The sequence below is a fragment of the Leopardus geoffroyi genome, chromosome C1 (genome assembly GCF_018350155.1).
Source record: "Leopardus geoffroyi isolate Oge1 chromosome C1, O.geoffroyi_Oge1_pat1.0, whole genome shotgun sequence".
NCBI lineage: Eukaryota > Metazoa > Chordata > Mammalia > Carnivora > Felidae > Leopardus > Leopardus geoffroyi.
Window position 1 is genome coordinate 187,215,854 of NC_059328.1, and position 27,055 is coordinate 187,242,908.

Consider the following 27,055-nt stretch of genomic DNA (forward strand, 5'->3'; position numbering starts at 1 on the left):
GACAGTAAAACTGATATAGGAGTTATATAAGGAATTCTGAAGGAAAAGAAATCCATTTTCACTGGGATTTTCTCTGGCCGGTATGGGAGGTTTTTCGTTTGAATACTTATATTTCCAGTTTCTCTGCTGAGCTTTTTACTTTGGTAATAAATGAAAGCAAATCTTGTAAAATGCTAAGAAAGGATTTTACATTTCTTTTGTAAGACCCTTTTCCTACCAATCATCGCCCAGAGGATTTGGGATCCTGACTCACAAATTATTCTAGGTGGTTTGCTGTAATATTGATTCACTGAAGTAACTCGATAGGACTGAGCCTTAAGAAATGTCCCCAGTTAGAGTCAGAGGAGGAGCCAAGAGAGGAGGTGGGAGGAGAATCAGAAAAGATTCAGAAGCCCAAGTAGAAAGCTTGGATGAGGGATGGTTGACACCAAAGTAGAGAGAATGAGAATAGCAGACAGCTTTGAGAGACCATCTTAATGGCATTTGCCTCAGTCATTGTGTTCTATGTGCTGGGCCCATAAAGAAGTGGGGAGAATAGGACAGAAATTTGGATGATATTTTAGAGTATATTGTAATTAACTATGCTAAGGATATGCAGAGGGCTTACAGGGAAAGTTATCTGAGGAATGGGGATAGATTTCAGTCAAGAGGTACAGCGTGAACAAACACCAAGTATAGAGGAACCACACAATGCATTGAAAAAGCCCAAGTAATTAATTCACTTGTCACGGCAGAAAGCAGGAGGCATGAAAGGTATTGTCAGAGATGGTACTTAAATAGCTTGGGGCCAGTAATTTCTCAAACTTTTTTTCTCTTTATGGCACACTTAACAGTTACTCATGCTGAAGGTTGTGGATTAATTCCTTTGGATAGAGTTCCAGAGGGGATTTAATGGATCGAAGAATTCATGATTGGACATACTTATTGCTAAAGAGTTTTGTTTTGTTTTTTTTTTTTAAAGAATGACATTATTGGGGTGCCCAGGTGGCCTAGTTGGTTAAGTGTCTGACTCTTGATTTTGCTGGGGTCAAGATGATCTAGCCGTTTATGAGTCTGAGCCCCGCATCAGGTCTGTGCTGATAGTGTGGAGCCTGCTTGGCAATCTCCCCGCTCCCCACCCCCACCCTCTCAACTTGTCATGTCTCTTTGTCTCAAAATAAGCTTTAAAAATTGTAGTAGTAATGTCACTTTTTTTTAAGTTTCTTTACTGGCATGCTAGCATTTTTAAGTAACTAAAAGTACTCCCAAATATATCCTCTGTAGTTTTTAAAACATAAAGTACTACTGAAGATGAATTCTTTATTTTCGCTTGTCAGATTTTCTGAACTGTTAACTTTAAGGTGTTATCATTGCTTTTCAAACTGGAATGTGCACAAGAACATCTGGAGATGTAGTTTAAAAATGCATTATAAAAGGGGCGCCTGGGTGGCTCAGTCGGTTAAGCGTCTGTCTTCGGCTCAGGTCATGATCTCATGGTTTATGAGTTCGAGCCCTGCGTCAGGCTCTGTGCTGACAGTTTGGAGCCTGGAGCCTGCTTTGGATTCAGTGTCTCCCTCTCTCTGCCCCTCCCCCACTTGTCCTCTGTCTCTGAAAAATGAATAAATGTAAAAAAAAAAAAATGCATTACAAAAAACGCAGATTGATTCAGATGCTTGAGTAGGGCCCAGGCATTTGAGTTCCCAAGAGATACTGCTGCTGCCATCTTGAGGACTACACTTGAGGTAGCAAAAGTAACAATGGTGACATGAATACTTGGGAGGGCTTGAGGCCAAAGTGTGCTACATGCCAAAATTATGAAAATTTTGTAGTTTTCTTTTATTATACTCACATTTAATGTCACATTGTCTACAGCATCAGTTATTTCAAGTTTATTTTATTCAGCATAGTAAGGATACTATTAATGCTATTAAAACCTCATAATAGATATTTTGTACTTGACCTTCATGTCCTTAAAACTCCTGTTCTAGCATAGAGCCTTCTGTGTAATGAGCGTTCAACAAACATGGATTAAAAATGTTTTAGCAGCAATTTGAAAAAATGTAGGAGACTCTCCTAAGGGAGAAGTAATTGTAGAAAGCCTAGAACAAAGTCATTTGCATAACACTTTTTTTTATCGCTTAGTTTTAGAGGCCATACAGTCTGTGATAAGGCAGACCCTCATGACTTTGTCACCTGTTGGCTACTCAGGACTAGGCTGGAAGAGTCTTCTCACCTAGAATGTAGGAAAATACATTCTGAACAATGTTACTGGCTCCACATTTGAATCAGGGGGACAACAAAGACTTCTAAAGTAAGTAACTTTTTTAAAAGATAAAGAAAAAAAATCTATTAGCTGTCTCCTAAACTGATTTTATATGAATGAAATGTTCATGTATTAAAATGACAAACATGCTTAAGAAAGTCAATTTTTAGGGGCGCCTGGGTGGCGCAGTCGGTTAAGCGTCCGACTTCAGCCAGGTCACGATCTCGCGGTCCGCGAGTTTGAGCCCCGCGTCGGGCTCTGGGCTGATGGCTCAGAGCCTGGAGCCTGTTTCCGATTCTGTGTCTCCCTCTCTCTCTGCCCCTCCCCCGTTCATGCTCTGTCTCTCTCTGTCCCAAAATAAATAAACGTTGAAAAAAAAAAAAAAAAAATTAAAAAAAAAAAAAAAAGAAAGTCAATTTTTAGAGCATCACAAGAGCTGATTTAGTGCACTCTGCATCAGGGATTCAGCGTTGTATCAACTTTTGTGGAGTGTAAGAATGCCTGTTCCACATCCCTTGTGCCTTTTTTGGGCCTGTATTATTTGGCCATTTTATTAAGAGCAGCCAGAAAAAATCAAGTTTTTCAGGTCTGTTATTTCTTGTCAGAAGCAAGTAACAACAGAAGTTGGAGCCTTAGCAGTCAAGCTCTTCACTGACAGTATAAGGAACATCAATACTGAAACAAGTAAATGAAGAGTGTAGAATAATTCTGCTAAGATCTTCATCAGGTCTGTAAGATGCACTTATAAAATATTTGAAGGACTTCTAATTATTTTTAGTAAAAAGTCAGTACTAAAAAAATGATTCTATCCAAATTGGCTTTTTATTTATTAATAGACTATTGACATATAACTGCTTGCAAGTAGTATGGACACAAAAACTATAAAAATAAACCAGTAGATATTTAAGGGCAAATGCAAAACTTGCATATTAGGTCATTAAAGATTTTATATACTTTATAATACTATAAGTTATAAACTAGACATTAAGCAAAAAAAGCAAGGTGCAAACCAGTACGAATCATATGCTACCATTTGTGTTTTTAAAAGGAGATATAGACATATTCTTCCATGTGCATAGAATACCTCTGGAGGAATAAACTCCTATCACTGGTTGGCATAGGGACTGGAAGGAAAACTCACTTTTCATTGAATATCCTTCGGTGACAGAAATTTTTAGAATCAAATTCATGTACAGATTTAAATATTTTGATTATATTTAAGACTAAACTCTCATGTGGATTTAACAAAATTAATTAGATGGCACAAATAAATGACTTCCAACTCTGAGCATTTAGGGAAATATTTTCATGAAAGGGGTTTACAAGTTAAAGTATGTACTGCATCAGCATTTTTCACTCCTATCTTATTACAGTGGTATTTCAATGAAGAATTTTTTTCCAAGTATGAAATAATTTTAAGGGAGTATGTGAAGACTACAAGCCGACCAGTGGCCAAGGTTAGCCTTTTTCTCTTTCCTAAGGAAAAAGACTTGTGTAAATATTTCGAAGGCTTGAAATTATTACTTTAAGAAAAAAACTGAAAAGTCTTACAGTGAGTTTTAGGTCTACTTGATAGAGAAATCAAGATTAAAGCAGCCATTTATATGCTACTCACTTGCATGTTACTGAAGAAAAAATGTCAATAGAAGAATAACTGAATTTTTATTTTCTGTTTTCTTGAAAACAATGACTAAAATGTAATTCAGGATTGTGTTTCTGTAGCCTGGCTTCTCACTTGTGTCATGAGGATGATGGCACAGATATTAATTGTTCCAAGTACCATGATTATTGTTCATGTGCTTTCTAAGGTGGGTACACATCTTATATACTCATTATGCTTTTCCCACTGTCCCAACGAAATAGTATCATGCCCTCTTCCTCCCTACCCCCACCAGCATGTAATCTAAATCCAAAAGGAGAAAGAGACATCACCTACTCTTCCCCAGTCTTACACACCTTTTGTTAAGCCTCTCAAGAACAGGGAGATGATCTGCCTTCTCCTTTATACTCATCAGCTCTGACAGAACAGCAAATAAAGTAGACTTATGTGATGCCAATGTTTTTGTACTTCCATACTCTAGAATAAACACATTTGCAAACAATCAGCTCTGGGGGGTGTTTAAAAGTCCCTCAAAAAATTAGGAATAATATCATCTCTAGTATAAAAGAATTCAAAAACAACCAGCTCCAAATAGTCCCTGAGCACACTGTTCATTCCAGCATGAAGTCTCCAGAGAGGTAATGAATGAAAGGCACGTTTTCTCCTACTTGAGGACCACTGCATAGTACTCGAGATGGTACACCAGCCAGGCTAATCAAGGTTCTAATCGATGACATTCCCCCTCCTAATTTTAAGTCTTATACACTGGAAAAAAGAGTCTAATGTTAGATGTAAACACAACACTTTAGAGGAGTGGCAGCTGGGGTCCAACAACCCTTCTACAGAAGAAGAGTAAAGGGCAGCTTCAAGACTCTTCTTCTTCCTTTTCCAGGAAATCGGTCAATGTTCCATTGTCCACAGGAATTAACAAATATTCTACTCCATCAGTTCCCTAAAAGATGTGAGAATACCCTGGATGTTAGTCATTTGTAAAGATATATGTGAATCTTGTTGTAGGTTAAACAGAATAGATTTAATATTTTACATAAATATGGAAATGTAAAGATTAAGGCAAAAGGGCAGGCATATATATTTAAATACACTGAATTCATAGTTAAACCACTTCATAGTGGGAAAGACTGGAGAGTAAGTAGATTTCTTTACCCTCCTGGTCTTTCTAGAATTTTACATACTGATTTCTTGGTTCTTTTATCCAGGTATCTCCCCTAATCCCCTTTTTAAAAAAGTAATCTCTACCCCCAACGTGGAGCTTGAACTCATGACTCTGAGATCAAGAGTTCCATGCTCTACTGACTGTGCCAGCCAGGCGTCCCCCAGGTATCTCACCTTTTTAAAATAACCCTCATAGACTCTCATTTCTATCAACCAACCTCTGTACCTTTCCAGAAGAGTCATCAATATTTGGTGGTCTCCACTTCTTCACCTTTCACTCAACCCAGTCCAACCTAGCTACTACCACCATTATATGTCATCAAAAGAACTTTTGCTTGGACCACCAAGGAATTCCTTACTCCTAAGTCCAATACAGATTGTCGGTTTTCATCTTTTTGGCCTGTCTGCAGAACCTGGCACTGCTGACTGTTCTTTCTTAAAACATGCCTCTCTTGGCTTCTGTGACATCATATCCTGTTTTTCTTCCTGGCTGTCTGGCTATTATTCCCACCTCTACAAGCTTATCTTCTACTTAGCCATTAAATGTCACACTTCTGGGCTTAGTTCCTGGCCTCCTAATCTCACTATATGTCCTCTCTCATGATAGTCCTACCAATGCCTGGTTTCCATTACAACCTAAATATGCAAGGATCAGTCTTCTATCTCTAGCCCAATTTTTCCTCTGGTTTCTTGTCCCAGGATATCCAGTTGCCTAGCTGACATCTCTATTTGCAAATCTCGAAAGAATCTTAAAGAGTAAGTTCAAATATACTGCAATCACAAACTTATGATCTGTCTACCCCAAAATGTTTCTCATCCAGTGATCTTACCATCTCTCTGGTTATGCACACCAGGCACCAGAAATCATTCTTTACACTTTCCCTTGGTTCTCACATCCAACCTATTATCAATTCTTGTCAGTTCTACCTCCTAAGTATATCTGGATTCCAACCCCTTTTCTCTCTTCATTCTAATCAAGTTACCATCATCTCACTCAGACTACTAACAGTTTCCTAACTGGTCTCTGGGAATTGACTTTTATCAATTCCCACCTCACCCTGCCCCATTCCACTTTGCATAACCAGAGTCAGAACAATTTTTTTAATGACTTGCCTTAATCTTCAAATGAAGATTAGAGTCCTTTCCGTGGCCTAAAAGCAGTATACCATTGTCTTTTCAGCCTCTCATTCTGTGCCATGCTGGCCTTGTTTTTCTCTGACCAGTTATCTCCCAATATTCCTTGAGATCTCAGCTCAGTGGTCTGATAACCATAATTAGGTCGGATTCACATATTACACTCTTTCAGAACCATGTACCCTTCTGATCATAGGACTTAACCACAATTAAAAATTGACATGTGTGTGATTATTTGACAAATGCCCATCTCCTCCATTAGACTTTAAGCTCCATCAGAAAAGAAATTCGGTTTTTGCTTACTACTGTATCCTAATACTTAGTGCAATATCTGATATGTAGTTAGTGCTCCATGTAGACTCGATTGGTGATGTGGTAGAAGAAAAAGAGGGAAAAGGGAATACAATTATTTGACTTATATTTCTAATGGTCTGTTACCCTGGCTAAGTTTTCTGCTCTGAAGCTGAGTACTTCTTTCTATAGAACTTAATCTATAGAACTTAAATGGTACATGGCCTAAATGGATCCTTGTGACCCGTCATGGAACCTCTATTTGTTTCCTAAAGTCGACTCAAAGGCATACTTATCCTTAACTAAACAAGAGATAAGGTATTCCTGGCATATAATCTGTAACAGCAGTCTCACCTTCTTTGTTCTTATAAGCTTGTGGTCCCTAAATTCAGTTAGCTGGGCCCGAAGTGTCAGATCACTATTGACCAGGAATGCCTCTCGACACTGTTGGTAAAAATCTTGAAAAGAAAGTCCTAGAGAGTTCAAAAGGAGATGTGAACATAAGTTAGCAATTAAGACGTCACCCCATATATGGTTACCCATTCCAAAGAACACAGAAAAAAAGTGCTATTGCCACAGTATACCAAAGTAGTCAGTTTTAAGTACCTCTGGAAGAAACGAACTAGAGAAAACTTAATTATTATACACCGTGACTTAGATATATCTATTTAAAAAAAAAAAAATTTTTTTTAATGTTTTATTTATTTTTTGAGAGAGAGAGAGAGAGAGACAGAGTGTGAGTGGGGGAGGGGCAGAGAGAGAGACACACACAGAATCCGAAGCAGGCTCCAGGCTCTGAGCTATCAGCACAGAGCCCGACGCGGGGCTCGAACCCACAAGCTGTGAGATCATGACCTGAGCCGAGGTCAGACGCTTAACTGACTGAGCCACCGAGGCGCCCCTAGATATATCTGTTTTTAAAGAGAACTGATTGGTTGAAAGTAGTCAACTGACCAAGTAAAACCTAAGTCTGGGCAGCTTTAAAGGCGTGAATAACGCTGACTTTTAAAGAAGGAACTAGTAAGTCAGGACAGCTGAACGATTATTAAAATATTTATCTAAGTTAACGGTTTTACCCAAGGGGAAGAAAATCTGCTAAGATGCCCAGCATATGAAATATGTTATCTGTAGACACATGTTCACAGTTACTACCATAGGAAATTTAAAAATAGGCCGGAAATGGGGCACCTGGGTGGCTCAGTCGGTTAAGCGCCCAAATTCGGCTCAGGTCACAATCTCAGAGTTTGTGAGTTTGAGGCTCGTGGGCTCTGCACTGACGGTGAGTATGAAGCTCGCTTGGGCTTCTCTGTCTTCCTCTCTCTGCCCCTCCCCTGCTCTCTCTCTCTTTCAAAAATAAATAAAACATTAAAAAAAAAAAAAAAAAAAAATGGCGGCCAGATGGGGTCTTTCAATGTGCATTGGCAAACAGTGTGTTAAGCGGTGTTATCTGTGGGGCTTCTTGAAAATGTGCTATGTGGCAGACAAACTGATCACAGACCAAACCATTTATTTGCTCCTTTGAAACACTGCAGTGCTATTATTAGATTCCAGAAAAAGGAATTTATGGGGTGAAACAAAGTCAAACAATTTAATATTATAAATATTGGATACCAATGTAAGAAGGGTTATCCTGGTTATCCAGTTGATACTTTATTAGTAGCCTGAAGATCCCCCTAAGGAAAAAAAAAAAAAATTCAAATCCAGAACGTTAACATCAAAAGGTAACAGTAAAATACACAAAGATAATTTGAAATACTTGGCTTATACATACTCTCTTCTGTTCTTTTCTCCAAGGAACCTGGCCTACTTAAAAAAGAGAAGCTTTTTTATAGACTTTTAAGGAAAATCTAGGAGTTTTCTTTAAGGCTACAGGTTGGTTCAGGTTAGAAAATTTTGAATATATAATAAAATGTAAAGAGAATATTAATCCCATAACCCTAAAATAACAACCACAAACATTTGATGTGGAAATCGTATTTATGTATGCTGCCTTCTCAAATCTTTGTGGAATAAAGCAGGGTGGAAACACAAATTCATGCATTTATATATAGTATATACCATTTTATATCTCACCTTTTCACTTACTGATTTTCCCATATCATTAAAAAGTCTTCCTAAATTTTTAATGGCTGCTCATCTGTCATATCGTGTACCGCACAGTTACCATTGCCCTACCTGTTTTGCATGTTTACTTCCAATTTTATTAAAAATAACTCCATATTAAGTTGTACATATTCTTTCATCTCAATTTCTACAGGAGACTGCACAAAGTCGAATTATGGGGCTGGAAGCATGTTACACACCCTGAGATTTTCAGGAGTCCTTGGGTGTGGCAAAAATTTTAAATCTTTACATTTTCATTTTTAAGATGATCTAGAAAATAATCACATAAGTGTTTCTGGATCATCTGACCATGTTAGAACTAGATACTGCCACTGACTACACAGCTAAATGTTAAGATTTTTTTATCACATTCATACCAAGTAAACACTAAATGATATAGGAGTTTGCAGAATGAAACAAAATTTCATAGTTACAAAAAAAAAAGCATCAGGGACACCTGGGTGGCTCAGTCGGTTAAGTGTCTGACTTTGGCTCAGGTCATGATCTCACGGCTCGTGGGTTTGAGCCCCATATTGGGCTCTGTGCTGACAGCTCGGAGCCTGGAGCCTGCTTCGGATTCTGTGTCTCCCTCCCTCTCTCTCTGTTCCTCCCCGACTCGCACTCACTCACTCTCTCAAAAAAAAAAAAAAGCGTTGGAGGCTAATACATAGACATTTAAGTATGCCAAACTAAAAACTGCTTGCATTAGAGCAGAGTCCTATTTAACGTTGTACTTATATTGTATGGATTCCCACCTTCATACACAACAACTTGCAATAGTCCATTAACAGTAAACATAAGAAGATTGAAACCTTTTTCTATTGCAATTTAATAGAAATTTTGATTAGATACCAATTTAATGCATATTTCAATACTAATACAATACTAATCTTCAGGTCTACAAAGCAGCTTTACAGAGTAACAAAATTAATTAAAATCAGTAATTGAGGGCTAACACGAGGGAGTCTTGTGGTACCGATACAGCTGAGTATCTTGACTGTGGTGGTTATAGTTATGTAAGGCTCCGCATGTGACTAAACCGCAAGGGCTATAAGCATACACTTGCACACATACAAATGAGTGCACATGTCCATGGTGAAATCTGAATAAGCTCTATGGATTTTACCAATGTCTGTTTTTGGTTTTAATACTGCACTGTGATAGGAGGTATTTGGGAAAGGGGTACTCAGGACTTTCCTGGACATTTCTTTGTAGCCTTCTGTGAATACTCCAAAAGTTTTTAAAAAAGCAAACACATAAAAGAAAAATAAATGGGAAAAATTTTTCTAGAATGAAAAGATATGAAAGTTTTTGCCTATCCCATCCCCTAGTTATTCCCCTCCCTTCTTTTATACAGTCTGTACTATCCTGAATTAGGTATTTTTCATTTCTGTGCACATTTTAAAATTTAACCGTAATGACATATGCATAGAGTATTACAATACTACATAATACATAAAGTATTATAGTACTATAAAGTATTGTTTTACATGTTTTTCATATCTACCATCCTGTCTGGTTTAGCATTTGTCCTGAACAGAAATGTCTGGGTTTGGACAGTATGTGGTATTGTCCTACTACTGTTACCCCACATAAGTCAGACTCCTAACTGCCTTTGCTGCTCTTACATCCAGAACACAGCTGGGCTGAGGCTTCCATTCTCACTGCTCTATGATTGCTTCATTGAGATGTTCATATTTTCAGTCAGGCTATAATCTTTTTTTGTTTTTCCTTTGGTCCTTTTATATTTTATCTATTAATGCTATGTGTTTGGAACAAAAGGGGATGAATTAAAAGTGTGAAAACTATTGTACCATCCTGACTAGATGTGTCCATTGCTCTTGGGAGAAAAAAAAGACCTTGCTAGTCTCATCTGCTTTAAGAAACTTTGCATTTTTCTGTCAAATTTAAAACATGAGAAAAATCGATGTTTGGATTAATTTATAGGTCCAATACATTCTCACTTGCTACCTCTATAATGTTCAGTCCACTCATCCAAGAACACACTATTTTTCATCTTTTCAAATCTTAATTATTTTTAACAGGGTCTATTGTTTTCAAACACTTCATCTTGTTAAAACTGCTCTAGAATTCTATTCTTTTGGGGGGGGGAACTGGTACTAAAAGCCTTTTTCAATAGGCTATCATGCCCTTTATGTTTTGCCAGTTTATGCCATATCCAGCTTTTCTTAGCATTTCTTAATTCAGATACATCTCTTGGTGGGGCTGCTGAAAGGGCTCCACTAGAGACATTATACAAAGATCTTTAAGGGCAAGAGCTTTGGAGCCCAGCAGATGTGGATCAAAATCTCTGCCCATTGCTATCTACCTTAGAGTAGCTGTGAGGATCAAATGAGTTATTTCATGTGAAGGGCCCCATGTTTGAATCAGAATGTTCAGTATATAATTAAAAATAACCCTCAGATTTAAGTAAAATCAAAATTCTTTTTCCTCCAGTGACCACTATCTTGAGATGTCTTATTTAGAAATATAATAATTAATGGGGTGCCTGGGTGGCTCAGGTCATGATCTCACGGTTCATGAGTTCTAGCCACACTTTGGGTGAGCCCTGCTTCTCTATCCCCCTCTCTCTCACTTTCTCTCTGCCCCTCGCTGACTTGTGCCCTCTCTGTCTCTCAAAAAAAATTTAGAAATATAAAAATTCAGAAAAAAAAATATTGACACTACTATTGAGGAGTCTGCCTATTGCATAACCCAGTACTGCCAACTAGTTTTTACTATTTCTCTTAATCCTTCAAACTAAGTAGAGACTTTATTATTACCATTAAAACCTACTACTGCATGTCTTAAAATGTATGGAGTTTTTAAAAAGAAACTGTAGTTTTAATTCTTACCTTGCATTAGGGGTAAGGCTTCGTAAGACATGAGTTAGAGAACTCAGTGGTAATGATCCAGATTGTTTAACCAGAAGAGAATTCTCATAGGAAGTTTCTTCAGTATAAGGACTATATGTAGTAGTTTCATACCAGAGCCAGTTATAAAGACTCTGCTTTGCATGATCCCACACTACGGCATATGATTAAAGAAAACAAGAGTTATTAATTATTGTCATACTGTCATGTTACTAGATTCCACTCTAGGAAGTGGAAAGAATGAGAAAGCATTGAAATAAATGAATCCTAAAAATTTTCATTTTTGCCATTTTTCCATCCAAATCAGTACCTCACAATCTAATTTCATTGTCAGTCAACATCTATATCTGAATCTTCATTTGTATGCTGAATACAAGTAAAATATATTAGTGCTACACCAAGGCATTCTTTTGAAAAAATTTAATAACACTGTTCTTTTTGTGTTTTAAACATTTTTTTTTTCTATAGGATCATCACAAAGTCTCTGAATTAAATGCATAAAATCAATGTTGCAATACTTACAAAGAGTAGAAAAAGACCAATATAATAGTTGGGCCTCTCCTCCTTCATGAAATGAATACCCCCTTTAGAATCTGAATTTTATTTCCAAGAATTATGCTCTAAATCAGATTGAGGACACTTTTATTTTAGCAACCCATGTCTTTAAGCATGCAACAAAAAAAGTGTACTGAAAAAATAAAAATGTTGATTTACAATAGTAAAAAATTTTTTAAGACTGGTATCTCAAGAAAGAGAAGGGAAGACTTACTGAGAGGAGCATTGAGGTGATCAATAGATGCTATAAGGTATATATTACGTAAAGATGACAACTGTCCAATAATTTGCTGGCTTTTGTCTCCTCTCAACATTTGGCTATCCAAATTGTGGATGAGAAGGAAGAGTTCTAAAGAAGAATCTAAAAGGAAAGACAACTCAATTATTATTTACAAGGAGTATTTGTAAAGTCCTTACAACACAAAATGCCTGTGAATTAAAAAGTATCAAAGTAGTATAGGACAAGGGTAACTACTGCATAGCAGTATGTAATATATTTGAGAAGATAGCAGTCTCTCAAAAATAGGCAACATATTATTAAAGTTTTAAGGAAATTGGTTGAAAATCAGTGGGGACTGGGTGGTTAGACACTTAACTGAAATGGTTAGTGCTCAAATCACATCATAAAGAAAGCAGTTTTAATCAGGTACAGGAAATAGTGCAAGATGCATATTGGGTTGGAGGTAAATCTATGCATGTTGCATTGCAAGGTAGAAGTAGAGCTGGCGCGCGCGCGCGCGCACACACACACACACACACACACACACACACACACACACACAGTTCTTACCAGGCATTAAGAGGCAAGATAGAAAACCCTGATTATCATAAAAGCCAAAGAAGACAAAAAAAGGGGAGGGAGTGAAATTTAGGATATTGCTCAAGGCATCAGGAAATTCAGAGAAGTAAATAGTATCATAAAGGTTAATGAAGGAAGAATTTGGAGGATGGAGCTGTCAATACCATTAATTACTGCAGAGATCAAGATAAAGGATGAGCCAAGGTCAACTGTGTTTAGTAAGAAAATTACACAGGTAATCAAGCATATAGTTCATGTAGCACAGAAGCAAGAAATTGAGGAAATAGGTAAAAAGGCATGACATGTCTTCAAAAACTCTGAAATCACTGAAACGAAAATAAAACTGTGGAAGGGCAGCAGAATCAGGTAAACCTTTTCTTATGATGGAAGAAGTCCTATATATGTTTAAAAGCCACTGGTAAGTCTCTCAGGAGTTGGTAAGAAATGAGACATTCAGCATTTATAATGGACAATAAGCCTACTAGAGTAAGTAAATTTCTCCGCCACTGGGGCTAGAGGGACAAGAGAGACTATAGCAACAAAGATTCTGAGAACATTTTGAAAGTCCAAGGTTCCTTAAATTCTAGAAGCCACCATAATCAACAGTGTTTAAATTCTATATAGACATATAATTCTATTTTATAATTATATAAAATTATATGTTTACATCATATGCATTACACTATATATATTTATGAACTATGTAATTAGTTACATATATTCAAATTATATACCCATATGTGAAAACTTTAATTATAGTTTATATAATTACAAATATATTTTATTTTATTTTATTTTATTTTATTTTTATTTATTTATTTATTTTTGAGACAGAGAGAGACACAGCATGAATGGGGGAGGGGCAGAGAGAGAGGGAGTCACAGAATTGGAAGCAGGCTCCAGGCTCTGAGCCATCAGTCCAGAGCCCGACGCGGGGCTCGAACTCGCGGAATGCGAGATCGTGACCTGAGCTGAAATCGGATGCTTAACCGACTGAGCCACCCAGGCGCCCCCAAATATATTTTATATAAATAACCAAATATGCATTACATAAATGAATATATACATGAAAAATGAGTCAGGCACCTATTTTAAACAATTTATAACAATACCAAAATTCTCTATCAGATTAAGTTACTCCTTTTATTTTTTTTTAAGTTACTCCTTTTTATTAAGTAGTAACTAAGTGACAATTGTTGGACCCTAAATAATTTTGTTTTTAGTTTTCTGAAATGCTCACATAGCCCAAACACTCACACAAAAAGAATAACAAAAAAATGCTTTTAGGGGTGTATCGGTAGCTCAGTCAGTTAAGTGTCCGGCTCTTGATCTCAGCTCAGGTCTTGGTTTCCCTGTCGTGAGTACAAGCCCCACACTGAGCTCTGTGTTGGGCATGTAGCCTATTTAAAAAAAAAAAAAAATGCTTTTTTTCCATTCTGCAGATTTTAGTATGTGAAATTATTCAAATGCAGTAATATTTACTGAGAATAAAGAAGAAAAGTGTTTTATAAAAATATTAAACAATATAAAAATACCAAAGATGCACGTATCAACTGGGGGCACTTCACACAGGCCAAGTAAAACCTGAAAATTATTCTGAAATAATAGGCTTTTGGTTATACAAATTCAAGGTGTTTGGGGTAATTCTTTCCTGTTAGGTAAGTGAAGTTCACAAAAAAGTTGATGGAAAAAGAAAGGGCAAATTACTTCTGAGAAATCTAAATCATCATTGAGAGAAGTGTTGTTATTGAAATAATCCCCTGTACAGAATAATACAGAGCTTCCTCAGTCTCAGATGGGCATACATCCCGATAAACCCATTCTAAATTGAAGTCAAAAATACTTCTAATACACTCAACTGAACATCATAGCTTAGCCTAGCCCACCTTTTTAGTTTTTTTAATTTAAATATTAGTTAACATACAGTACAGTGTTGGTTTCAGGAGAATTCAGTGATTCATCATCACTTACATACAACACTTAGTGCTCATCACAAGTGCCCTCCTTAATACCCATCACCCATCTAGACCGTTCCCCACCCACCTCCCTCCATCAACCCTCAGTTTGTTCTCTGTTATTAAGAGTCTCTTGTGGTTTGTTTTCCTCTCTTCTCTTCCTCCCACCACCTTCCCATATGTTCATCTGTTTTGTTTCTTAAATTCCACATAGGAAGGAAATCGTATGGTATTTGTCTTTCTCTGATTGACTTATTTTGCTTAGCAAAATATTTTGCTTAGCTGGCTCCATCCATGTCAATGCAGATGGTAAGATTTCATTCTTGTTGATTAGCCTAGCCCACCTTAAATGTGCTCAGAACAGCCTACAGTTGGGTAAAATCATCTAAAACAAAGTCTATTTTATAATAAAGTGTTGAATATCCCCTATGTAATTTATTGAATACTGTACCGAAAGTGAAAAACAACGGTTGTACGGGTACAGAATGGTTATATCAGTTATTTACTTTCATGGTCATGTGGCTGACGGGGAGCTGTGGCTTGCTGCCACTGCCCAGCATCACAAGGGAGTGCAGCACCACATACCCCTAGCCCAGGAAAAGATTAAAAATGCAAAATTTCAAGTATGGTTTTCTACTGAATGTGTATTGGTTTTGCACCATCATAACATCAAAAGTGGTAAGTCAATCCATTTTAAATTGGGGACCTCCTATCTGTATGTGAATAAGTATAAGTGTATGCTTAGCTTTACCCTAAAACTAGAGCATCTACTTCATGTTACCTTCTTTAAATTTGTTTACTATCCAGTCTAGCTGATCCAGTACACTGCGGAAAGTACCCATATGATCGAGGACTTCTTCTGTTATAGAATTCAGGATCTATATCATAAAAGTGCAAGAGGTACATCAATTACTACTTATTCTATCATATAGGATAAATACAACTAGCAAATCAATCTTTTCTTATAAGTTAAAAATGAATTTAGATTTCCTATCAAGTCTAAAAAAACCACTTAAAAAATCCTTCTGGTACTTAAGTATATCAAATTCATTTTTGGCATTAAGTTATGGCAAAAATGAAACATGGAAAAATACCAAAGACATAAAGATAAGAGGGTAGCAAAAATAACCCCCCTCCAACAAAACGGGAAACATTCGAAAACTATATATTTATCAAAGGAAATGGGATACACACATTAAAGACACTTTTCAAAAGGAATACTGCATTATTAATATCTAGCACCAAAAGGTTTTTGTTTTCAAATGATGAAAGGACACAAGCATTTGCACTAAAACTGACCTATGATACATTATAAAACTACAAACTATTACTTATTAGAGTACCAAAGTGACATAAAAGCAATAATAAAATCAAAGTCTTCCATAATCCTGTCCTTCACAAAAGTACTGTTGTTGGTATTTGGTAAACAAAACCAACATTTCTCTAAGATTTACTATATTTATCAGTTACAAAGTAGGAAATTCAGAGATGAGGTTTCAAAGCTAGAACCCTGAGTCCCAACACATGATCTTAAGCATTATGCAATCCTACTAGTGTCAAGGCTAAAAAAATTTGAATGTTCCAGAATGTAAATGGTATGGGTATCAAATGGCAGGGGATATAATGTTGCTCCTTTTAACATTTTTGAAACTTACTGATTTCACACTTATTCCAGGAAAGAAGCCATTGATGACAACATGAATGGAATCTTGCAGCACAGTGGTTCGAAACCTTTCTAGTAAATCTCTTTTAGAACCCAAACCAAAAAGCACAATGTTGAACCCCAGGCTGTTAGGAAAGATAGCATTCATGAAATTAAAGTTCAGTACCTCTTACTTAATTTTTTAGAATTAACTAGTTTAAGTTTATAAAAAATACAGAAAGAACTAGGATGACTAAAGAACTACATTGATTCTCAACTTATACAAGGTAAAAGCGCAATTTTATTATTATCTGTACACTAAACTTACAGGTCCAGCATCAGTAACTTTCTCTCCAGCTCTTATTACCTTTCAGGTGATGGATGGCTGGAGGCAAGGGAGAACAACAGGAGGCACAAGGCACTAAACAGTTGTACATGCTGAAGCTGAGTTTTAATAGATTAAATAGGAAAAGTAAGCAGAGGCCAAATCACAAAGGTCTTGTTAAGTCAACTAAGACATTAGATTTTATTTAAAGGACAATGACCATTTAACAGTAACTAGTCAGGTGTTAACTGAAAGGTTTTAAGTAGGAAAGTAGCATGATATTTTCACCCTGGCTGAATAGGGCGAATGCACAGAAGAAGGGGAAAACTGCCAAAGATGATGAGCTTGAATTAGGTGTTATGGAGAAAAATAGAAGTTATCAAGAGCGTTACATGTCAAATCAATAGGATTTGGAGAGTGATTAGATGTAGAAGGTGAGAGAAAGGGAATATTTCAAAATAACTTGTTTTTTTTTGGCCTAGGCAACTATGTGGATGAAGTGACTTTCACTGTGCCAGGCTGCAGGGGCAGGTGGCAATGAGGGGTTTAAGAGGAGTTAAATTTTATATATATTGAATTATTTACAGGACATCAACATGGAAACCCTCCAATATACACTGATGTACCTGTATATGCTGCTGAGGAGTGAGATCTGGGCTGGCCTGGAGAAATCATGGGAGTTATTCACATGCAAAAAGCAACCAAAGCCCAGAGAGTGAATGAGAAGATTAGAACACCAAGCACCTAGGGGTCAAGCTAAAACTCAACTCCATGATTGTTTATAGAAGTCTATCAGAAACAGTATTTATGTGATGCTCTGTAGCAATGCAGGGGAGCCTAGGATAGAAGAAAAGCAATAACCCCCAAAGTAGAGATAGATGGTGCAAGGTAGCAGCACCAGAAAAAAAAGTAAGGGAATTCAGAGAGTTGACAATTCTGTTAAGTAGCTGAATGAGGTATAGGCTGGGAAGCAAAGTCAAACAAGTTATCAGAGTTGACATACTGGAAGGAGGAACTGGTGGATGCTGCGGGATGGGATCAGAGTGAAGAGCTACTTTACAAATTTATAATGAACAGATCTATAAAAAGTTATTAGGAGAAGCTGAGGTCCTAGCAATGAAGATAGGCATAACCCTTTGATGTGTTACTGGCAAAAGAAAGCCAGGATCAATTGAGGAAAATTGTGTCAATTTCTAGTTTTACTGCTTGGTGGACCTGACTTCTTATTTATCCCTATGACTATGTAACTGTGAGTATACATGTACAATACCATACATTTTAAGCACTTCCTTATACTAAGATCCTTTTTAATAAAAGTGTAAAAGTAATTATAGTAAAAAAAAAAAGTTTTCATTTTAATCATTGTTCTAATTGTTTTAATGGGAATTTGAAATTTAACCTGAGGTATCTGAAAAATGGTAAAATTCAAAAAATATTCAAAGAAATAATTTTAAAATGGTAAAATGGTATTTATAGGACAGATAAAAACCTGAAGATCTATAGCACATGAATACAGAATAAGATTAAAATATATATATATTCTTTTTAGAAACTTTGCTGTGGAAAACTTGATTAAAATCTAACTGAGGGGCACCTGCGTGGCTCAGGTGGTTAAGTGTCCGAATCTTGATTTCAGTTCAGGTCATGATCCCAGGGATATGGGACTGAGCCCCACATGGGGGCTCCACATGGAACGTGGAGCTTGCTTAAGATTCTCTCTTTCTCTCTCTAACCCTCCCCTGCGCTCTCTCTTAAAAACAAAGAAAAAAATCTAATTGATATATCTTATCAGTCTTGACAGATTAGATTTTTCAATATTTTTACAAGTAATAACAATTCTAATAAAGGCTATTTTACCAATGGCTTTCATATATGATAAACTTAGACACATTTCTTGAAAACTAGATTTTCTCAGATGAGTCATACAATATGACATTTCTACATCTGAGTCATCAAATTAGGAAAACACCTATTTTTTTCACAATTTTATATGTAAAAATATATCAAGTTGATTGCAAAAAGAAAATTAAATGTTAGATTGCTTTGATTTTAACACACAGACATGTAAATAATAGTACTTACCGTAACTGCAACATCCATTTATGAAATAATTGTTCATACTGTTGATTTAGTTGTTTAAGTTCAGCAGAAAAGGAAGGAGAAACCTTGCTCAGTAAGTTACGCAAAGTTTGCTTTAAAAAAAAAGAGGGAAGAAAATCACTTTCAAACCACATACATCAAAATCAACAGAAACTAAAAATATTTCCTTAGAGGTAGACATTAGAAGAGGCCATTAGTGGAAATATTACTTTAACCAGGCTTGGTAATGAGTGCATCAACTGAATACACATACTATTTACGGTTTAAGTATTTGTTTTCTTAAAACTTTTTGTCTAGAACCATATTTATGATTATAAATTCCAAATATAAGGCTTTAATTTCTAAAAAGATCATTACCATAAGGAGATAATTAAACCTGCCTCCCAGCTTTGACAACAAATCCAGACAGACTTTTTAAAACCTATGAATTTGAAGAAATGTGAAAGCTTAAGGTAACAATATGAATTCTCAGAAAACATTAAAGTTTTTTTATAATTCACCATTATCACTAATAAAATAAACTTGTTATCACTGCTCCTCTAAGTATCAAAGCTACTTCTAACAAATCCATCTTTGGTAAGTATGGCAAAGTTTTTTTTTTGTTTTTTTTTTTTTAAGATTTTATTTTTGGGGCGCCTGGGTGGCTCAGTCGGTTAAGCGTCAGACTTCGGCTCAGGTCATGATCTCGCGGTCCGTGAGTTCGAGCCCCACGTCAGGCTCTGTGCTGACAGCTCAGAGCCTGGAGCCTGCTTCGGATTCTGTGTCTCCCTCTCTCTCTGCCCCTCCCCCATTCATGCTCTGTCTCTCTCTGTCTCAAAAATAAACATTAAAAAAAAAATTTTTTTTAAATAATAAAATCTTTTTTTTTTTAAGTTTTTATTTATTTTTGAGACAGAGAGAGACAGAGCATGAATGGGGGAGGGGCAGAGAGAGAGGGAGACACAGAATCCGAAGCAGGCTCCAGGCTCTGAGCTGTCAGCACAGAGCCTGACGTGGGGCTCGAACTCACGGACAGTGAGATCATGACCTGAGCCGAAGTCGGACGCTTAACCGACTGAGCCACCCAGGCGCCCCAAGATTTTACTTTTAAGTAAGCTCCACACCCAACGTGGGGCTCAAAGTCACAATTCCGAGATCAAGAGTCACATGCTCCACTGAGCCAGCCAGGTGCCCCAGTATGGCAAAGTTTTTTAAACAATAATGTAAATCAGCTGAGGAAGGTACACTGCCCTGTACCCAAAACTTGGAAATTCATGCTGGTGAATCAAATACAGCTCACTTTTTAGAATGAAAACCCTATTAAAAACCTGTATATGCATTTTACCCTGGCACTACAGTGTTTCCGTGATTCTACCCTTTAGGTAAAATATTCTTTTATTTATTTATTTTTAAACCAGACATTTAAAAATGTCTTTTTTTTTTTTTTTTTTTTTTTTGAGAGAGAGAGAGGGAGGGGGGGAGGGGCAGAGAGAGAAGGAGACACAGAATCCAAAGCAGGCTCCAGGCTCAGAGCTGTCAGCACAGAGCCCCACACAGGGCTCGAATTCTCAAGCTGTGAGATCACAACCTGAGCCAAAGTCAGATGCTCAACTGACTGAGTCATCCAGGTGTCCCTAAAATATCCTTTTAATACTAAAGGCTAGAATTGCAGTTAACATCCCAGGCACTCGGGTCTATTTAGGTCTTACTTATCCACACACTTAAAGAGAAACAGGACAAGTTCTAAGCAACTGGTAAGTGGGTAGTTTTAAAAATTTTCATTCCTTCTGAAGTTTAGAGCTCTGAAAAAGCAGATGAAGCACTAGTATCATTTCCAGAGGTCAATTATAGCAAATTATCAGAGCATACTCACACTTGAATGTGAACTCCGGAAAGTTATCTATAAACTTTAATTTCAAACTTTAGTGTCTGCGGAGAATCACGCTATTGGCCCCAATACTTCCCATTTCCCTATATCCACACCCTCTGCCATGTGACTTTGCCTCCCACTAAAGAGGTGGAGCCTAGTTCCCTGCTCTTTGACTTTTTTTGCAGCCACGTGATTTGCTGTGACCACTAGGACAAGGCAGAAGTGACACTGGGTCAGTTTTGAGCCCAGGCTATAAGAGGTCTTGTGTTTTTCCACTTCTTACATCTCTGGCATCGTCATGAGAAGAACATGCCTCAGCTAGCCTGCTGGTCCAATGAGGAAGAGAGACATATGGAACAAATCCTTGATCGGCCAACCCCCACCTGACCCACAGACATGAGAAAGAAAACATAAATGCTGAATGATACATGCTACTGAGACTATATTGGTTAGCTATGTCCACAATCACTGAAAGACCTTCCCCTCCCTCATTATTGGTAACAGGTGTTTAATAGAGGTCTTTCTGCCTCTCAGTCCTATGAAGTCCTGTTCTGACTCTAGACCCATTTATCCTCCCATGTTGCTTATACAGAAATCTATGCACTAAGTAGATGTTAGTGCCATCTCCTCCCTAGAACAACTTGGCTTCTTGATATGTTTTCATCAGTCTCTGATCTGAGTCTCAATACCAATACACCAGGTGACAAAGACAAAAACAACCACATAGCATCATGTCTTCCAGCTCATGGCAGCTTACTCTATATTCTCCTCTTTTCCGTATCTTGAAAACTCTTGTGAAAAGCCCTGTATACCTTCGAAAACTGCAAAAAGTCTCAATATTCTTTTTTTTTTAAGATAGCATTTTTTATTATTTTTTAAAATGTTTTTATTTATTTTTGAGACAGAGAGAGACACAGCATGAGCAGGGGAGGGGCAGAGAGAGAGAGAGAGACATAGAATCTGAAGCAGGCTCCAGGCTCTGAGCTGTCAGCACAGAGCCCCACACGGGGCTCAAACTCACAGACCGTGAGATCATGATCTGAGCTTAAGTCGGATGCCCAACCAACTGAGCCACCCAGGCGCCCCAAAAGTCTCAATATTCTTTGAGCCAATGACAATCATCTCTTCTTGATTCAGATTATCAACCCCACTTTCTACTCAAAGACTTTCTCAGATGGGTTCTGTCTTCTCTGTTAGGGAAATACCAGTCAAAACCCTCAGTCAAAATACCTCAAAAACTGGTATTTTTTATTAAATGAGATACCAGAACCATAGTATATAGTAACTTTATCTTACTGTACCGAACAGGTTTTCTGTAATATCAAGAAGCAGCTTCCCTCTGTTCTTTGTAACTAAAGGTCTGTAACTAAAAGAGTCCGGTCAAGGTCTTTATTTTGTGACCAGTGTGAAGTTCAATGAATATGAGTTAAAGAATAACAGAGATTAATGCTAATGGATAACAAAAAAACTATGGCCCTGATGATTATCATAAATCCTGAAGAAATGATAAAGTAGAGAAAAAAAATGTAATTATAGTATATCAAACAGAATTCAAATCTATTGAACCATTTACATATAATGAAACATATAATAGTTATGTTATATTAATTTGTGTTTCATTTTATCAGGATAATAAGTCTGCTTGTGTAAACTCACTCTTCACATTTGCTGCTTATGCAGTATATTTTTTAGCTCACAATAAAAAAAAAAAAATGTAGAAGTAACGTTTCTTGCAACATACCTGATCCAGTTTAGCTCGCTTTAGTTTCTGTAGTGTTCTGTCAGAGGTTAAAACTTTTGAACTGCTATGAGCTTCAAAATATTCTTCTACTAAATCACTCTGAAAGTGGATAGAGCAAAATCAATTCTTAGTTTCAGATATTTATTTTATATCAAAACTAGACAGTAATATCAGAATAAGATAAGATATGTGAAATATTTGGCAGCATTTTCTTTTTGCAGCGATAATATAGATTAAGGACCAAGCAAACTTAATTCTATTTAATTCTAGTAGTAAAACTGAGTAACTCTTAGGATCATAAAAGTTAAAAGAAATGACTACATTGAAGTAGTCTTCACAAAAAGGATTCCTAAGTTCCAACATAAAATTTCTATTTAGACTTAAAAAAGGCGGGGGGGAGGTGGCTAACGATCAGGACCTTCATTTTGCCTCACACAGTCCTAGCAAATCTGTTAATATTAGTACAGCTAAGGAACTGAAAATGAGGAAGAACTCAACAGCAGAGTAAAAAAAAAAAAAAAAAAAAAAAAGAGCTGCCTACCATTCCAGTAAAATGGCTTACTACTTCTTCCACGAACTTGGGGCTAGACTAACCTCCACGGTGGTAAGAAGGGATGGAAAACCTTTCAAGCAGTAGGCTTCCTACATTGCTCTGATTCTTTACACCAAACACCAGATAATTAGCCTTTCCTCAGGTCATGGTGCTTACAATGTTCTTTCAAACAACTCAACATGGACCCACAGCCACTTCACTTACTACTTAAACTGACTTGACCATATCAACAATGTTACAATAACAAAACTATATAAAAAGGTATACACTGAGAAGTCTTGCTTCCAGTTATCCAATCAAAATTTATTTAAAAGCTCATTTTTTATACAACTGAATTGAGATGTCAGCTTTAGTACATGGCATTGATACATGAATATGGATGCAGACAGGCCAGAACAGAAAGTTCAGAAATAGACACAAATATATACGGGCACTTATGTGAAAGACTGAGAAAATATAGAAAAGTAAAGGAAAAAAATATATTAATCCCCCATTTGGATCTCTTTTCTTAGGGTAGCTTATCTTTAAGATACTGCACAATTTTTCTTTAAGATTAAAGTCTCCACTTACTGTTTTATCTCTTTTCATTTTCTTAGAAGGTGTTCCTTTACAAACAGGAGCTGAAACTACTCTATTCTGAGATGGAATCTTTTGGCTCAATATGACTTCATTAGTGTCCTCTTCATATTCTTGTGCAACTCCTTCATCATCTTCTGAGTTGGAAGCAGAATATTCACTTTCACTGTCAGAATGAGACCTTGGAACTGTGGGGCAAAAAAGCAATTGGGAAAATTTGACAGTCTGACAAGAGAGGCATTGAAGGGTAATGGAAAGAGCATGGACTTTGAAATAAGAGAATTTCACTTCTGGTTTTGTCCTGATTTGCTGACGATTTCACCAGAGCTAGTTATATAAAATTTTCTGAGCACTAGTTCCCTCATTTATGAAATGAGGCTCAAAGTGCCCAATTTAATGAACCACTGTGAAGACTACATTGAAATGTATATAAAGCAACTAACAATGCCTGACACCCAGGAACTGTGGCAGAAAATGCCAATCATACCTAGTATCATTCTCTTTCCTTCTTCCTTGCTAACAGAACAGTTTTGTAATATGTGGCAATGTGTCTCACCCTAAGGGATAAATAATCATGGTAATTATCTTTTCCTTTGGCAGATACTTGTTTTCCCACCTCTTTTGCATCTAGGATTGGCTACGTAACCCTCTGACCAATGAAACTTGAGGGAAAATTTGCTAGAAGCTTCTGGGAAAGATTTCCCTCACTTATGGAAGCCATTTATTTATACCAATACCTTAAAGCTATAGAAGCCATTTTGCAATATGAAGCATTCAAACCAAAAGGTGAAAAATGCTGGTAGCAAAGCAAGAAGACAGGCAGAACCTGGGTCTTTTACGACACTGTTGAGTTAACTCAGCCATGGAACTGTGTATCCCTAGGCTTCTCATGATGTGAGATAATTAAATGTCTATGGCTTAAGCCATTACCGTAGAATTTTCTGTTGCTGCCTATACTGGAAACGCCATCCTGACTCAATAAATGGTAGCTACTATAAAAACTATCAATACATAGGCACATTCCATCCCAGAGTTAATACAATAATTTTGCTTTTCCTTAAGTTTATTTATTCTGAGAGAGAGAGAGAGAGAGAGGGAGAGAGAGAGAGAAAGGGAGGGAGGGAGGGAGGGAGGGAGAGAGAATTCCCAGCAAGCTCTCCAGTGTCTGCACAGAGCCCAATGAAGGGCTCAATCCCACGAACTGTGAGATCATGACCTGAACTGAAATCAAGAGTTGGACGCTTAACTGACTGAGCCACCTAAGCACCCTTAAAATAACTTTTAATTTCCTAGAAGGCAGGACCATGTCTGTTTACTTGGCTTTGTATAGCATTCAGTACAACTATGAATATTTAAACTGGTTTCATTATAAAATTTCTAAGCAAATCAATAAAACCACTTACAAAACTGTCTCAAAAAAACCCTAAAAGGTGTGTTATTTTATTGGAGAGACATTTTAACTAACCTTAATATCTATTGACTATAATGTAAAAGACATAAGTATTAAGTGTTGGAGTTAAAAATATAAGAGAGAGTTCTTGGCCTGAAGGAATCTACAGTTTACTTGAAGAAATGAACATATCTTTTCATGAAAAGAAGTTAAGTAGTGACAATAACAGATACTAATAGGAGGGTGCCTGGCTGGCTCAGTTAGTAGAGCATGCGACTCTTGATCTTGGGGTGTTCAAGTCCCATGTTGGGTGCAGAGCTTACTTAAAAAAAAAAAAGACACTAAAGCTAACACCTGTTAAGCACATATTAAAGTCAAGCACTATACTAAGTACTTTTGACATCTTTTATTCCCATTACTCTCAGAACTATGGGGCTGGTACCTTTATTGTCCTTGTTTTGCAAATGAAAAAAACAAGCATAGAGAGGTCTCCAAGTGGCAGACTGAAGATAAAAAGCAAGCAGTCTAAGACTAGAACCTATATACTTAATTATTACTGCTCCTCGTTTAGGTGCTTCTTTTTATAAAAACTCAGTTTTGTTTTGTTTTTTTAAGTTTATTTGAGAGACTGTGTCCACACAAGCAAGTGGGGGAGGGAGAGAAAAAGAGGGGGAGGGGAGGAGAGAGAAAGAGGGGGAGAGAGAGAGACAGAGAGAGAGGGAGAGAGAAAATGAGAATCCCAAGCAGGCTCTGCACTAATAGCTCAGATTTGAGATTTTGAAATATTTAACTTTAGTGCAGAGACCAATACGGGGCTTGAACTCACAAACCGTGAGATCATGACCTGAGCCAAAATCAAGAGCTGGATGTTTAACTGACTGAGCTAGCCAGTTGCCCCAAAAAACTCTTGTTTAAAAAGAAATACATACCTATTAATCTTTTCCTTATACCACTAGGTGCTGTTGATAGAAATTCGCTTTTATCGTTGTTCTGTTTAAAAATAAAGCAACATAGTTTCAATTATCAAATAATAATGATGACATAGAAATTAATGACGGATGAGTGGAAGAGGCTAGAAAAGAAGAAAAATATTTTCTTTTCATTAGACTCGCTTTGAATTAGATGAGCCTAGTTCCTAGAAGCAGAAAACAATGACAAATTAATCTGTCAGGAAAAAACGGTACAGCAACAAAACAATACAACAAATTCCAAAGGATTCTTTAAAGTGATTCTACAAGTTGAATGCCAGACATCTATAAAGTATGTAAAGAAAAAATGTATATGAGCCTTTTGAACCATTTTCACTCATCAGATGAAAATATTTTTTTTTAAAGTGGATAATATCCAGTGATAATGAGTAAGCAAGGAAATAGGCACATCTATGCATATGGACCTTTTAATGTGTTAGCAATTTACTGGTGGTAAAGTATTACCTTCTTTGAGGAGGAGAGAAACAGAGATCTATACATTTTATGTCATTATTTAAAAATTTTTAAATTCTTTACAGAAGTATAAAGTCTATTTTTATTTTCCTCACAGAATATAATACTTAAATACCAGTAAACTGCTAGCACATTAAAATGCCCACTGTTGTATATAAGTTAATTTTTAACAATACTGATAAAAAGATAAAGTACCCTGTGTTATTTTGGCAATATGAAATTGGGACAAAAAACTTAAGTCTGTTGTCTTGTGATAGGTTCTTGGTGCTAGTTTCAAATGTTAATGAATTCTGATTTGGGAATACTAAGAACAGTATTATAATAAATGAACTGAGCCCAATGAGTATATAACAAACTTTTTTGATCCAGATCCTTAAAAAATGTTTTTACATTTTGCCATCTTGATCCAGTACACATGTGCACAGTTATATAACTGAAATAAATTATAATGAAGTAATACTTACAAAATAGAAATTTTCAATTTTACAGTCTCTTACTTTTTAAACTGTAGGTCATGTCCTACTAAGCTCATCTCAAGACCGTGAGTTGAGACAGCCTGCCTCCATATAGCTTAATTATCAGGTCTGAGAACACCAATGTCAAAATAACCGTTTCAGAAAATTCTTGCTCAAAAAGGTAAGGCTATAACTTACTTCAGTGTTTGCTACAGAAATTTCTGCAAACTGATTTACCTAGACAATTTGGGTAACCT

The 27,055-nt window shown here is 36.6% G+C and overlaps 1 protein-coding gene across 3 annotated transcripts in view; it reads right to left on the reverse strand.

Moving 5' to 3' along the window:
- Window positions 1-3,045: 3,045 nt before the first annotated feature.
- ORC2 (origin recognition complex subunit 2) overlaps window positions 3,046-27,055 on the reverse strand; it is a 45,948-nt gene continuing 21,938 nt past the window's right edge. For 2 of the 3 annotated variants that reach the window (XM_045480682.1, XM_045480681.1), the window contains exons 8-18: window positions 25,831-25,891; window positions 23,506-23,699; window positions 22,383-22,481; window positions 18,775-18,884; window positions 16,381-16,513; window positions 15,507-15,603; window positions 12,186-12,332; window positions 11,399-11,570; window positions 8,052-8,113; window positions 6,795-6,913; window positions 3,046-4,794 (exon numbers count right to left, since the gene is read on the reverse strand). In XM_045480682.1, the coding sequence (XP_045336638.1) occupies window positions 4,708-4,794; window positions 6,795-6,913; window positions 8,052-8,113; window positions 11,399-11,570; window positions 12,186-12,332; window positions 15,507-15,603; window positions 16,381-16,513; window positions 18,775-18,884; window positions 22,383-22,481; window positions 23,506-23,699; window positions 25,831-25,891 (1,281 nt within the window). In that variant the 3' untranslated portion in view covers window positions 3,046-4,707. The remainder of the gene's footprint in view (window positions 4,795-6,794; window positions 6,914-8,051; window positions 8,114-11,398; window positions 11,571-12,185; window positions 12,333-15,506; window positions 15,604-16,380; window positions 16,514-18,774; window positions 18,885-22,382; window positions 22,482-23,505; window positions 23,700-25,830; window positions 25,892-27,055) is intronic. The other variant, XR_006713090.1, reaches the window with a different exon arrangement.